A 14,510-nucleotide genomic window follows, 5' to 3' on the forward strand; every position below is an offset into this window, starting at 1 on the left:
CTTGACGCATGCGTAGAGCACTAGATGGCACTGTAGGAGGTGTAATCGAGCTTGAAATGATGATTGCCAAGGAGACTGTGGTCAAGCTGTAGAGTGGAAAAAGGAGTTATATTTTGGTCTGTTCACACTCAAAACTAACAGGGTTGCTTCAGAAGACATTAATTAAACCACTGGAAATGTGTGGATTACTTTTATGCTGACTTTATAGCACTTCAGATGTCTGGTCACCATTCACTTGCATTGAATGGACCTACAGAGCTGAGATATTCTTCTAAAAACCTTTGTTTGTGTTCAGCAGAAGAAAGAAAGTCACACATCTGGGATGGCATGAGGGTGAGAAAATGATGAGAGAATTTTCATTTTTGGGTGAACTAATCCTTTAATGGAATGGACAATTCTAGAAAATCTTGGATGGCTGGCAACCCTAGTATGGACTCTGCTAGTATGCTTTGTGGAATGAAAATGTGTGCATGCGTGTCTGAGTTTCCCAGAAATTGTCATTTTGAAAGCGATATGACTCACAAACACTAAAGAAATTTGAGCTCATGACTAGATACTCATCCTGAGACTACTCGAATGTTGTCCAGACATTTCTCTTCCAGCTACTGCACAAGTGTGTTTGTACCTGTGTAATGTTGTGGCTTTTTGTCTGGCCAGGTGAATGAATCAGATACCACACCCGACTCTGTTCTTGTAAAATCACAGCATGTCTGTCATATGCTGACATAATGTTTAGAAATGCTGGAAACTCTGAGCAGCTGCATCTATTCATTTATAGTTTAATTGATGTATGGAGTCAAGCAGGATGACGCCCTGTTGAAGCAGACAAGTTGACATTTAAAGGAGTGCTGAACTTGTTGGAACATCTCTTTTTTTTGTGGTAGGGTTAGTTTTGTGATGTGTCTCTGAAGAGAGACACTAGCCATCAACACACCCATATCCAACCAATTTTTGTGCCCTTTGGGGTCAAGATCTGTGTATTTGTGTGTCTGTATGGATGTCTGTTTCTTGGTGAAGGTGTGTGTTTGTATGCATCCACTGGCATCACCGGTTTATGTGCCCCTTTTCTTCATTAGATGACTGTTGTACAAGCAGTTACACTGCAAGAATGAAACCCAAAACGTCATCAGAGACTATGGGGCTGCATCTGAATCCTAAGGTAGCTGCCTTGTTGGCCCACTGACCCATCAGTCAATGACTTAACAGACAGCGTTTGCATACGAAGGTACCTCTGGAAACTGGTTTCAGACAGGCTTCTGATGCAGCACTACATCACATCATTGCTAAGATACCAGCATTCATTCAGTCCATTCGAACCACAAAGGTCTAATAATCTAGAACAAAATCAAGAGAGTTTTGGCAATTACGAAGTATATATGTAATAACTACATTACTAATTTCTTGCTAGAAATGGAATAAAAAGTTGCAAAAAACAAAAAAAACAAAAGGTGGAGAAAAAAATGCCTTCTATGGCAGCCTTCTAACTGAAATGGAGCTTCATAAGAGAGTGATTTGGATTGGCAGCAACTCTATGTGTCATTCGAATTGCGTTTCCCATGCAATTTTGTGGGCTGCTCGGTGTATGCACATTTAAAGAAAATTGTGCCGCATGCGTCACACATTATTATAGCCCTGTTTGTTCAAGTAACTCAGTCCGCTCTTTTCTAAATTAGTATGTCCATTGAAGTCAGTAAACGCATGGCCCATAGAGCCCCAGTGGGAGTCTATGGCAAATACCTGTTCCATTAGATTTCAGTGCAGTAAAGATAGATGTTAATTTGACGAGAGGCTCTAAACACGTCATGTGTAGAGTAAGGTTTGTAAAAACATAAATGAGGTTACAAGCATGAGAGAAAGATTTGCATGCACACAGAACATTTTTGTTTAGGTGTAAATCAAGTTGCAAGTGTGAGAAAAAAGATTCGCAATATTTTAATGATTTGCATAAGTGTAATTCATGTGTTGTGAATGTGTAACTTCATGTTAACACAAAATAAATGTGATCTGTATTCGACTTATCTGTATCTGTACATTTTTGTTACTGTTTTTACCTAATTATGGCCAAAAACATTGCAAACCTGCATACATCGAAAAAAGAAAGGGTGACATTAAGACAGCGTAGAATCAGTCTTTATGTGTAAAAAGAAACTTTTGCAAATGTGTGAAAGGATATGTGTTTGTGGCAAAAATATTTTGCAGAAATAATCCTATATACATTGTTCCAACTTCCCTTTTCACCATTTACTTTTTTAAGCTTGCGACATGATTTACGCTTTCACAAATCTTCCTCTGCGCATGCAAATCTTTTAGACACTAATTTACCTTCAGTATTGTTTTTTTTATTATTGCACATTTACATTACAAAATAGGGAACATGCAACATCGTAAAACACAACTACCAAGATGAACAAAAAAAGTGGTAAACACAAACAAAGCAAAAAAAAAACAACAACAACAAAAAAAAAAGAGCAAGGACAAGGAGTATGATTTAGGACAGGATGGGGAAATGTATGAAGACACTAAAACAATAAATACTTGGACATAGAGGAACATAAAACTTTTGTCTTTCTATTTTTTTATTTCTTCAAATTCTTGAAACTCTGAAATGTTTTGGACTTTCAATCAATGTAACTACTGTCAATGTAAAAAGCTACTTGGACAGAGAAAGCTTAATATTTGTATTTCAATAAAAGCAAAACTGAGGTAGAATTCATTTTGTTTATTCCAAATAACCTATTAAAATGTAATGGTGATGAATGCAGAAATATCAGCAAATTGGCTTATATTTTATATAGTACTTAATTAGCTAGTACCTCGGTTTTACCATGTTTTATTATAATTTTCTTTTTTTAAAGAAATAGGACTATGGTAATACCAAATATTTACCATTGAGAACAATGTAAGTACCATGAGAAATGAATATGGTCGTCATCATCATCTGTACCATTGTATATATATCGAGGAACTATGTATGATGGTGATGGTGTCAGAGTATTACCCTCTAATAAATCACTGTGCCATGGTACCGCCACAGTACTTTTTGGTTGACATCTCTATTTTCCATTGTTTCCATCAAGCAGCTAAAACCTCTTCTTGCAAGGGCGTAGATTTGGCTTGAACATTGGGGGGTTGCAATGTGAAGCATTTACCCATGTTTTCATTGATCATGGTTAATAAATATTGGAGGGGGGGGTTGTACTTGCTTGTTTTGATTATTGGGGGCTTACATAACCCCCCCCCCCCCCCGGAATGTACGCCCCTGTCTTCATGTCAGATCTCTTCTCTCTATAGGACTGATGGAGGTCACAGCTGTGTGGGTCCAGATAAATCCTATCGCTCATGTAATATTCAGGTAAACACTGAAATACACTTCTACTCAATGACCCATGTATCTGGTAGCAATAAAATTTAAGTTTTCCTGCCTGCTGAATATCAATTGGTGCCATCCTCATTTTCTTCACTCACAGTTTTCATTCAGATATTTAATTAAGCATAATCATACATTATGATGTATTAATATCGATTTAAATATTTCAGGACTGTCCTGAGGGTTCCAGAGACTTCAGAGAAGAGCAGTGCTCTCAGTTTGATGGCACTGATTTTCAAGGGAAACGCTACAAATGGCTGCCATACTATGGTGGTGTGTACAAACAGGAATGTTATAATTGTAATATTCTGATTATATTTGATAGAGAGGTACACAACTACTATAAAAGTATGAACTCTAAATTGAGGCTTATTTCAAATATCTAAAGATGAAGTTGATTTATGTAGAATATGCTTTAAATATGGGTCCACAGCAGAGAACCCCTGTGAGCTCAACTGCATTCCCAGGGGAGAGAATTTCTACTATCGCCATCAATCTGCTGTGGTGGATGGCACACCCTGCCACCCTGGAGGAAAGAACATCTGTGTAGAGGGGCACTGTAAGGTTAGCAATGTTCTCCAACACTTTGTAATCATTTACATCTTTTGTACATTGTGTGAGTGCAGAATAAATCTCATAATTATTTTATAAATGTGATATAGTTAAAAATGTAATTGGAATTGTCATTGTGCCAAAATACCATGCGCTCTTAGGATTTTACAAAACGTGATTTCTTGCCTGGCTTGGCTTAGTAAATGATGTGCTAGATGTTTGTTCAATCCTTCCATCCTCATTTTTATGCTTATTTATGTGTTACTGTTTTACTTCTGTAAATTTTTATTTTGGGTGGGTCTACTCAGACATGGGTAACCAGTAAACAAGACAACCAATCACAAGACTGAACTAATAATAAGACAATGAAACATGAACCAATGACATAACAGAACTGATAACAAGACTCATAAACACAAACCAATGAGAACAAAACACATGGAACAAGAGAGGATCACATGAGGGAACATGACATGGCAATGAAACAGGAATAAACTTTCAAAATAAAAGACATGAACACTAAATGTGCCATATCCCCCCCACAAGGGGCGGCTCCCGACGGCCAAACAAAAACATATGGAGTTCAGTAGGGAACTGGAGAGGGGTGGCGGTGTCCTTGAGGCATGACCTGGAGAGACAGGGTGTGGGACGTGGCCTGGCAAAAACAGAGTGTGGAGCAGGAGACCAGGGCGGAGCCAGTGGAAGGTGGAGCCATGAGAGGCTCAAGGGGCGGAGCCATGCAAGGTGGAGCCATGAGAGGCTCGAGGGGTGAAACTGGACAACTGGGAACCCGGAGAGTAGCCGAAGACTCGAAGGGCCAGGGTGGAGCCGGAGGCTCGGAGGACCAAGGCAGGGTCACTTGACGTGGAAGACGTGGTAACATGGCAAGGCAGGGTCACGTAATGTGGCAGACGTGGTAACATGGCACGATGAGGTAGGAATGGCAGCATGGCATAACGTGGCCGCTGAGGCTTGCAAAGCTGGTTCGTTGGACGTGGCATGCATGGGCATTGGCTTGTAGGCCGTGGCAGGCGTGGGTGCTGGCCTGTTGGCCGTAGCAGGCGTGGACGCTGGCTCCTGCAGCAGAGGCAGGCATGGGCCTGGACCGTGGAGCAGAGGTGGGCCTGGATCTTGGAGCAGAGGCAGGCCTGGACAGTGGAGCAGAGGCGGGCCTGGACCGTGGAGAAGAGGCAGGCCTGTGACATGGCATGGAGCAGACTGAAGCTTGGCTGTGACAAGGCATGGAGCAGACTGAGGCTTGGCTATAACATGGCATGGAGCAGGCCGAGGTGTGGCTGTGACATGGCATGGAGCAGGCCGAGGCGTGGCTGTGACATGGCATGGAATAGACTCTGATGTGACTGTGACATGGCATGGAGAAGGCCGAGGCGTGGTTGTGACATGGCATGGAGCAGGCCGAGGTGTAGCCGTGACATGGCATGGAGCAGGCCGAGGTGTGGCCGTGACATGGCATGGAGCAGGCCGAGGCGTGGCCGTGACATGGCATGGAGCAGGCCGAGGTGTGGCTGTGACATGGCATGAAGTATACTCAGGATCCGGTGCAGAAGGTGGCGCAAGCTCTGTGACTATGACGTGGCACTCTGGCTTGGCGATCATGACATGGCACTCTGGCTCGCGACCATGACGTGGGACCCTGGCTCGGCGACCAGGATGGGGGACCCTGGCTCGGTGACTAGGACGGGGGACCCTGGCTTGGCAACCAGGACGTGGGACCCTGGCTCGGTGACTAGGACGGGGGACCCTGGCTCGGCAACCAGGACGTGGGACCCTGGCTCGGCGACCATGATGGGGAACTCTGTCTCGGCGGCCATGACAGGAAACTCTGGCTCGGCGGCCATGACGGTGGACGGCTCTGACATGGCAGTCGCTATAGGAGTGCATAGTTCCTCAGCCGCTCCTACAGTGAAAGATGAACCACTCAGCTGTAGGGCTAAATCAATGAACTGAGCCAGATTGAGGGTAATTCGACCATCAGGCATTAGGGAGGAGACCGGCTCATTCAGCCCAAAATGGAAAAAGTCCTTGAGGCCAATATCATTAAAGTCCACCCTGCAGGCCAGAGCTCAGAAGTCCTCTACATATTCCTCCAGGGGATGATTCCCCTGATGTAGGCGTAGGAGCTGAACTGCTGGGTTCATAGTCGGTCAGGTATTCTGTAACGTATGCTGGCCAAGTGCACTGTTTATTTACATGAAGAGTGAAATCCAAAAACGTGAATACAAAACAAACATAAAACTTGACTTGACGTGACTTGACTTGACTTAGCTTAAACAACATTACACCAAACAATACCTGACCAAGAACAATGGCAAACATCAGGGCTAAATACACAGACATGGGTAACAAGCAAACAATACAACCAATCACAAGACTGAACTAATAATAAGACAATGAAACATGAACCAATGACATAACAGAACTGATAACAAGATAACAAGACTCATGAACACAAACCAATGAGAACAAAACACATGGAACAAGAGAGGATCACATGAGGGAACAGATCACATGACATGGCAATGAAACAGGAATAAACTTTCAAAATAAAAGACATGAACACAAAACATGCACAAAACACAGAAACGTGACAAGATGCAGTTTAATAAAACATTTTGTCTTGAATGCAGGGGTTAAATTGAGATTTCGGAGGTGGCAAACCTTAAAATTGTGTGATTGCTGTTAAAACATCCATTCAATTAAAAATATGAGTGTCTAAATATGTATATATTCATAGGCCTGTATGGTATTTCATAGAATATATTTTTTTCTCTCAGATGAATCTCTTTGACTGGGATTCTGTTATATAATTTGTCTTTCATTATTTAACTTAATTGTGAAAATAGTTATTTGATTTAGTATTTTACATTAAGTGACAAATAACATGTTATTTATAATGTATTTTAGATGTATTTTATGCATTTTATAAAAATCAGATGACCGCTGGGGCAAGTTTATCTTCTTCTTTCCCGAGGTAAAGCGTAATCTTGCATTTGAACAAGCTAAACTATCTAATTATTTTACAAAAGAAAATGTACAATGTTTAAGTACATTCTTAAGGGAATAAACTAAGCAAAATTGCCACTGCATATTGATTTCAGAAATGGGTGAGCATGTGATTTCCATGCAGTAGGCTATTTCACGATTTGTATGAATTAGAGATCGAACCATGGAGAAATGGAACGAGCGTCTGTATGCAGGGGCACACGGTCTCACGCCGCTCTTGAATAGCTGCCTCTACCAACATGCGGAACAGAGTGCAGCGAAGCAGCATAATGAACTTGAAAGGTTTCTGAGCAAGTATGCTCATGAAATGGAGCCAGAATGTGTGAAATGTGTCAAACAAATCCTGTTTAGGAGCATAAATGAAATAGAATAGATTGACAAACAAGCAAAGGTGCTGGACCATTGCAGCCTAATTTAAGCCCTGACTGAATGTATGGGTCCAGATGGCAATAACTATTTAAATTTGTTATTATTATTATAAATTGTATTATTATAATAAGCGTATAAGCCTATTATTATAACCTATATGGGGGGTGGGATCCCGTTTTCTTTTATCACTTGGACAGTCATGTACATGTGCGTCGTTTACCAGGGGAAGTGATGGCACCAAGATGCACTGTGGGAAGAGGACAAGCCGGTGGAGGGAGTGTGATGCTCTGGGTGTTCTGCTGGGAAACCCTGGGTCCAGCCATTCATGTGGATGTCAACTTGACACGTGCCGTCTACCTAACACCGTTGCAGACCAGGTACACCCCTTCATGGCAATGGTATTCCATGATGGTAGTGGCCTCTTTCAGCAGGAGAATGCGCCCTGCCACACAGCACACATTGTTCGGGAATAGGTTGAGGAACATGATGAAGAGTTCAAGGTGTTGCCCTGGCCTCCAAATTCCCCAGACCTCAATCCGATTGAGCATCTGTGGGATGTGCTGGACCAACAAGTCCGATCCACGGCAGCTCCACCTCGCAGCTTACAGGTCTTGAAGGATCTGCTGCTAATGTCTTGGTGCCAGATACCACAGGACACCTTTAGGGGTCTTGTAGAGTCCATGCCTCAGTGGGTCGGTGCTGTTTTGGATGTTACGCAGAGGACCAGCAGCATATTAGGCAGGTGGTCATAATGTTTTGGCTCATCAGTTTACAGGAGTGGACAGGCCATCAGGAGCACCGAGCGTTTCCCCAGTGAGCCGCTGGGTAATTTGGGCCGTCCCGCTGCTGCCCAAGAACCTACAGGCGATTTAGGCGGCTGCCCTGGGCTCGAACATGCCCGTGCAGACCCCATAACAAAGCAAAAATTCAATAAATTCTGCAAGGTAAAGCCAACACAGTGGCTTTTATTTTAAAATAATGTAATGGCTTTAATTTTGTAATCACTTACACATCAGAGTGCATGTCTGTATGACCACATTAACTCCGTATCTCGGGTGGACCTCATTATTTGACATACAAATCACAATAATGGTGACAACCAAAAACAACATATTAAATATAAGATGAGCTCTGAATAATCACAAAATGGCAAATAACTGCAAGTTACAACAAATACAATAACAGCAGCGTAAATAAAATTGGCAAACAGTAAAACTATGAGCAGCACGTAGTCATTTGTATAATTTATTCATACCGCAAAGCATTACTGGGTGAAGTGCGGCTTGCTGAATAATGCTCACACCTGACAAAAATGCAGAAAAAAGTCATGAAAAATATTACTTTGTGGCTATTTGAGTCTTTGAGACTCGCGTTATTTAAAGGATAGCAGAAACAGTGCTTATCAAAGCATAGGGCTTTTCAGTTTTTCTCAAGAATAATCTGGGGAAGGAATTAAAACACTGCAGGTATAAAGACACAACAAACTCACATAGAGTGAAATATGAGCAATTAATCTGCAAAAAATCTGCAAAGATCTACACTTTAAGAGGTACAGTATATTTAATTATTTATTTTTACATATATTTATATTTGTTTAGATTTACAGTTGAAGTCATAAGTTTACATACACTTAGGATGAAGTCATTAAAACAAATTTTTTAACCACTCCACAGATTTCATATTAGCAAACTATAGTTTTGGCAAGTCATTTAGGACATCTTCTGCATGCATGACACAAGTTATTTTTCCAACAATTGTTTACAGACAGATTGTTTCACTTTTAATTGACTATATCACAATTCCAGGGGGTCAGAAGTTTACATTTACTAAGTTAACTTGCCTTTAAGCAGCTTGGAAAATTCCAGAAAATGATGTCAAGCCTTTAGGCAATTAGCCAGTTAGCTTCTGATTAGCTTGACATCATGGGAAAATCAAAAGTAATCAGCCAAGACCTCAGAAACAAAATTGTGGACCTCCACATGTCTGATTCATCCTTGGGAGCAATTCCAAATGCCTGAAGGTACCACATTCATCTGTACACGTTCAACACGCAGCCATCATACCGCTCAGGAAGGAGATGGATTCTGTCTCCTAGAGATGAACGTACACTACCGGTCAAAAGTTTTGAAACACTTGACTGAAATGTTTTTCATGATCTTAAAAATCTTTTGATCTGAAGGCGTATGCTTTTATGTTTGAAATTAGTTTTGTAGACAAAAATATAATTGTACCACCATATTAATTTATTTCATTATAAAACTAAAATGTAATGATAATAAAAAAAAAGATTTTGAAATTGATGACTTGGACCAAATAATAAAGAAAAGCATCCAATAAGTGCCCAGCATATAGATGGGAATTCCTTCAATACTGTTTAAAAAGCATCCCAGGGTGATACCTCAAGAAGTTGGTTGAGAAAATGTCAAGAGTACATGTCTGCAAATTCTAGGCAAAGGGTGACTTCTTTGAAGATGCTAAAATATAACACAGTTTTGATTTATTTTGGATTTTGTTTAGTCACAACATAATTCCCATAGTTCCATTTATGTTATTCCATAGTTTTGATGACTTTACTATTATTCTAAAATATGAAAAAATAAAAAAATAAAAATAAAGAATAAGTGTTTCAAAACTTTTGACCGGTGGTGTAGTTTGGTGAGAAAAGTGCACATCAATCCCAGAACAACAGCAAAGGACCTTGTGAAGATGCTGGATGATATACAAGAATCTATATCCACAGTAAAACAAGTCCTATATCGACATAACCTAAAGGCTGCTCAGCAAGGAAGAAGCCACTGCTCCAAAACCACCAAAAAAAACCAGACTACAGTTTGCAAGTGCACATGGGGACAAAGATCTTACTTTTTGGAGAACTTTCCTCTGGTCTGATGAAACAAATTGAACTTTTTGTCCATAATGACAATCTTTATGTTTGGAGGAAAAAGGGTGAGGCTTGCAAGCCGAAGAACACCATCCCAACCGTGAAGCATGAGGGTGGCAGCATCATGTTGTAGGGGTGCTTTGCTGCAGGAGGGACTGATGCACTTCACAAAATATATGGAATCATGAGGAAGGAAAATTATGTGGATATATTGAAGCAACATCTCAAGACATCAGCCATGAAGTTAAAGCTCGGTCGCAAATAGGTCTTCCAAATGGACAATGATACCTTCAAAGTTGTGGAAAAATGGCTTAAGGACAACAAAGTCAAGGTATTGGAGTGGTCATAACAAAGCCCTGACCTCAATCTGATGGAAAATTTGTGGGCAGAACTGAAAAAGCATTTGCGAGCAAGGAGGCCTACAAACCTGACTCAGTTACACCAGTTCTGTCTGGAGGAATGGGCCAAAATTCCAGCAACTTATTGTGAGAAGCTTGTGGAAGGCTACCCAAAACATTTGACCCAAGTTAAACAATTTAAAGGTAATGCTACCAATACTAACAAAGTGTATGAAAACTTCTGACCCAATGGGAATGTGATGAAAGAGATATAAGCTGAAATAAATCATTCTCAATACTATTATCCTGACATTTCACATTCTTAAAGTAGTGATCCTAACTGACCTAAGACAGGCAGTGATTTCTGTGATTAAATATCAGGACTTGTGAAAAACTGAGTTTAAATGTATTTGGCTAAGGTGTGTGTAAACTTCTGACTTCAAATGTATATATATATATATATACACTGGTGGCCAAAAGTTTGGAATAATGTACAGATTTTGCTGTTTCAGAAGGAAATTGGTACTTCACCAAAGTGGCTTTCAACTGATCACAAAGTATAGTCAGGACATTACTGTTGTAAAAAACAACACCATCACTATTTGAAAAAATTCATTTTTGATCAAATCTAGACAGGCCCCATTTCCAGCAGCCATCACTCCAACACCTTATCCTTGAGTAATCATTTGCTCATTTGGTACTAGAAAGTCACTTGCCATTATATCAAACACAGTTGAAAGCTTTTTGGTTCATTAAATGAAGCTTAACATTGTCTTTGTGTTTGTTTTTGAGTTGCCACAGTATGCAGTAGACTGGCATGTCTGAAGGTCAATTAGTTCAAAAATGGCAAAAAAGAAACCGCTTTCTCTAGAAACTTGTCAGTTAATCATTGTTTTGTGGAATGAAGGCTATACAATGCTTGAAATTGCCAAAAAACTGAAGATTTCATACAAAGTTGTACACTACAGTCTTCAAAGACAAAGGACAACTGGCTCTAACAAGGACAGAAAGAGATGTGTAAGGCCAGATGTACAACTAAACAAGAGGATAAGTACATCAGAGTCTCTAGTTTGAGAAATAGACATCTCACATGTCCTCAGCTGACAGCTTCATTGAATTCTACCCGCTCAACACCAGTTTCATGTACAACAGTAAAGAGAAGACTCAGGGGTGCAGGCCTTATGGGAAGAATTGCAAAGAAAAAGCCACTTTTGAAACAGAAAAACAAAAAGAAAAGGTTAGAGTGGGCAAAGAAACACAAACACTGGACAACAGATAATTGGAAATGAGTTTTATGGATCTTAACCCCATTGAGCTTTTGTGGGATCAGCTAGACTGTAAGGTGCATGAGAAGTGCCCGACAGAACAGCCACAAGCAATGTTCACTTAACTGATAAACTCTTCAAGGAAGCATGCAATAGTTTTGAATTATTATTTACATTGATACATTAAACTTTGTTAAATAGGCTAAAAGATCATGTTGAAGAGCATATTACCTATTTATTTTTTTATTTCATTTTTTGTGGTATCAAAATTGGTATCGAGAATTGTGAAATTTTACTGGTATTGGTACCAACTACTGAAATTTTGGTATCGTGACAATGCTAATATTGTTACAGTGAGGGAGGTCACAGGAGCAGGATCTAAGTGCAGCAACTTTAATGATGAATAAATAAAACAAAATACAAGACTGGATTAACGTGGAACAGGGCAAAACTAGGAACCAGGAAACAAGAACAAAACATAAACAAACAGGCTAGAACTCGGAGCACGAACTGGATAAACACACAACAACTCACAAGGACTAAGCAAACAACAGGGCATTAAATACACACTGACTAATGAAGGAATGGAACACAGACTCAGGTGTGGCAGTGACATGGCATGGAGCAGACTCGGGCGTGGCAGTGACATGGCATGGAGCAGACTCAGGCATGGCTGTGACATGGCATGGAGCAGACTCAGGCATGGCTATGACATGGCATGGAGCCGACTGTGATGTGGATGTGACGTGGCATGGAGTGGACTCAGGCGTGGAAGACTCGAAAACCGGAACCAGGATAGATTGAGGAGGATCCGCTGAAGCGAATGTCTCTAATACCAGCTCAACATACTCCTCCCACGTGTAATCTCCGGTCACCGGTAACTCCCTCCACTGGTGTGCAATGAGTCTGATTTGATAGATGGATTTTAGGGTGGAATCAGAAAACTCTGTGTATCTGGCAAGGATACTAAACAGATGGGAATATTCCTGGATGGGTAAATTCGCTCGGGTCAGCTGAATGAGCCGCTAGATCTATTTCGGTGGTGAGTTGTTCTGTTACAGTGAGGGAGGTCACAGGAGCAGGACCTAAGTGCAGCAAATTTAATGATGAATAAATAAAACAAAATACAAGACTGGATAAACGCAGAACAGGGCAAAACTAGGAACCAGGAAACAAGAACAAAACATAAACAAACAGGCTAGAACTCGGAGCACGAACTGAATAAATACACATAACAACTCACAAGGACTAAGCAAACAACAGGGCATTAAATACACACTGACTAATGAGGGAATGGAACACAGGTGAGAACAATTGAGAACAGGTGGAAGTGATCAGAGCAGGGGATTATGGGAAGTGTAGTCCAGGGGGAACAGATGACAGAGGCAAAACACAGGGCAGACAACAGTGAATCGTAACAAATATACAGTATGGTTACTGAGTCTTTAAGAGAACCACATATCACTGTAAAAAAAATCCAACTTCAATTTTGTCAGATAAACTCCATTAAAATCAGACGAATGTGTATGCAAGCTGCCAGTACGCATGAATAATTCCCAGTACCGTGTAAAGCATGAGTACCAGCCTAGTTCGAGCACTGCTTTCTGCAGATGTGAAAACTATAACAGTGTGATTCCTTTGAATATTTCTTTGTTGTCTCAAAAAGCTATAGTGCTTTAGTTGCCTGCAGGATATTTCTCTATGGATGTAAAGAATCTAATGGGTGTGGAGTTAAACAATGGTATCTTTGTTAAATAGTTCAGCAACAAAACTGTGTCCCCTTTTTTTTTTTTTTTTTTTTTTTTTTTGGACCTTGACTGTGAGAGGTGTGTTCTGAGAAATATACCGCTGTCTCTCTCGTTTGTCTGCTTATAGCGTCTTGGGTGTGATAATATGCTAGAGTCGCCCCAAGAGGAGGACCCTTGCCTACAGTGTGGAGGAAATGGACAGACGTGCAATCTAGTCAAAAACAATTTCTCAATGCGCAACCTGCCCAAAGGTAACACTCCACAGCTCCAACAGCCCTGAATGTTAGATTTATGGTCCCTGTGAGTAAACATGCCTGCTTGGGTCCTCCTTGGTCATCAAAGATATTTTGTCCCCTACTTACAGGTTACAATCAAATGTTCATTATCCCTGTTGGGGCAACAACTATCAGTGTCAAGGAGACTCTAGCCACACGCAATTACCTTGGTGAGTGTATGGAAGCAAAGTACACCCCAGTTTAGAAAACAGCTTTCAAACTAAAGGCTGGTTTACACTACACGACTTTTTAAAATCGGAACAGATTTCAAAATACTTGGCATCATACACTTATTGAAAATCGTTACAGACAAAAACTGACAAAAATCACACACTGAACGACTGGGGATCACACACTACCCGACTTTCAAGTCAATTCGATATGGTCACAAACTCATGCAGAAACACACAGCCTCCCATTGTAAGAGCCGCACAACGGATGTTAACAAACATGGATACGGAAACTGGCTGTTTTTTTAATGCTGTTACTCTGTGCTCCCAGACACGAAAGAAACAAGTCAAATGCATTTGAGTGCGGTCTTGGGTGGGAAGATTGGTCCAGTATGGCCTCTATAGACTGCACCGTGAGTGCCTTAAACTTCGCTTGAGTGCTTGTTTGCAATTTTCATTTCTTGAGCTTCATTGCGCCGCGTGCTTTATTTTAATTGGATGCTCATTCTATGACGTCAGAT

At 40.8% G+C, this 14,510-nt stretch overlaps 1 protein-coding gene across 2 annotated transcripts in view; it reads left to right on the forward strand.

The window, feature by feature from the left end:
* Positions 1–14,510, forward strand: part of paplna (papilin a, proteoglycan-like sulfated glycoprotein) — an 83,142-nt gene that overhangs the window by 15,085 nt on the left and 53,547 nt on the right. For both annotated transcript variants that reach the window (XM_051723173.1, XM_051723174.1), the window contains exons 5-9: positions 3,292–3,352; positions 3,538–3,640; positions 3,801–3,931; positions 13,672–13,795; positions 13,909–13,989. In XM_051723173.1, the coding sequence (XP_051579133.1) occupies positions 3,292–3,352; positions 3,538–3,640; positions 3,801–3,931; positions 13,672–13,795; positions 13,909–13,989 (500 nt within the window). The remainder of the gene's footprint in view (positions 1–3,291; positions 3,353–3,537; positions 3,641–3,800; positions 3,932–13,671; positions 13,796–13,908; positions 13,990–14,510) is intronic.

Source organism: Myxocyprinus asiaticus, chromosome 17 (genome assembly GCF_019703515.2).
Source record: "Myxocyprinus asiaticus isolate MX2 ecotype Aquarium Trade chromosome 17, UBuf_Myxa_2, whole genome shotgun sequence".
Lineage (NCBI taxonomy): Eukaryota > Metazoa > Chordata > Actinopteri > Cypriniformes > Catostomidae > Myxocyprinus > Myxocyprinus asiaticus.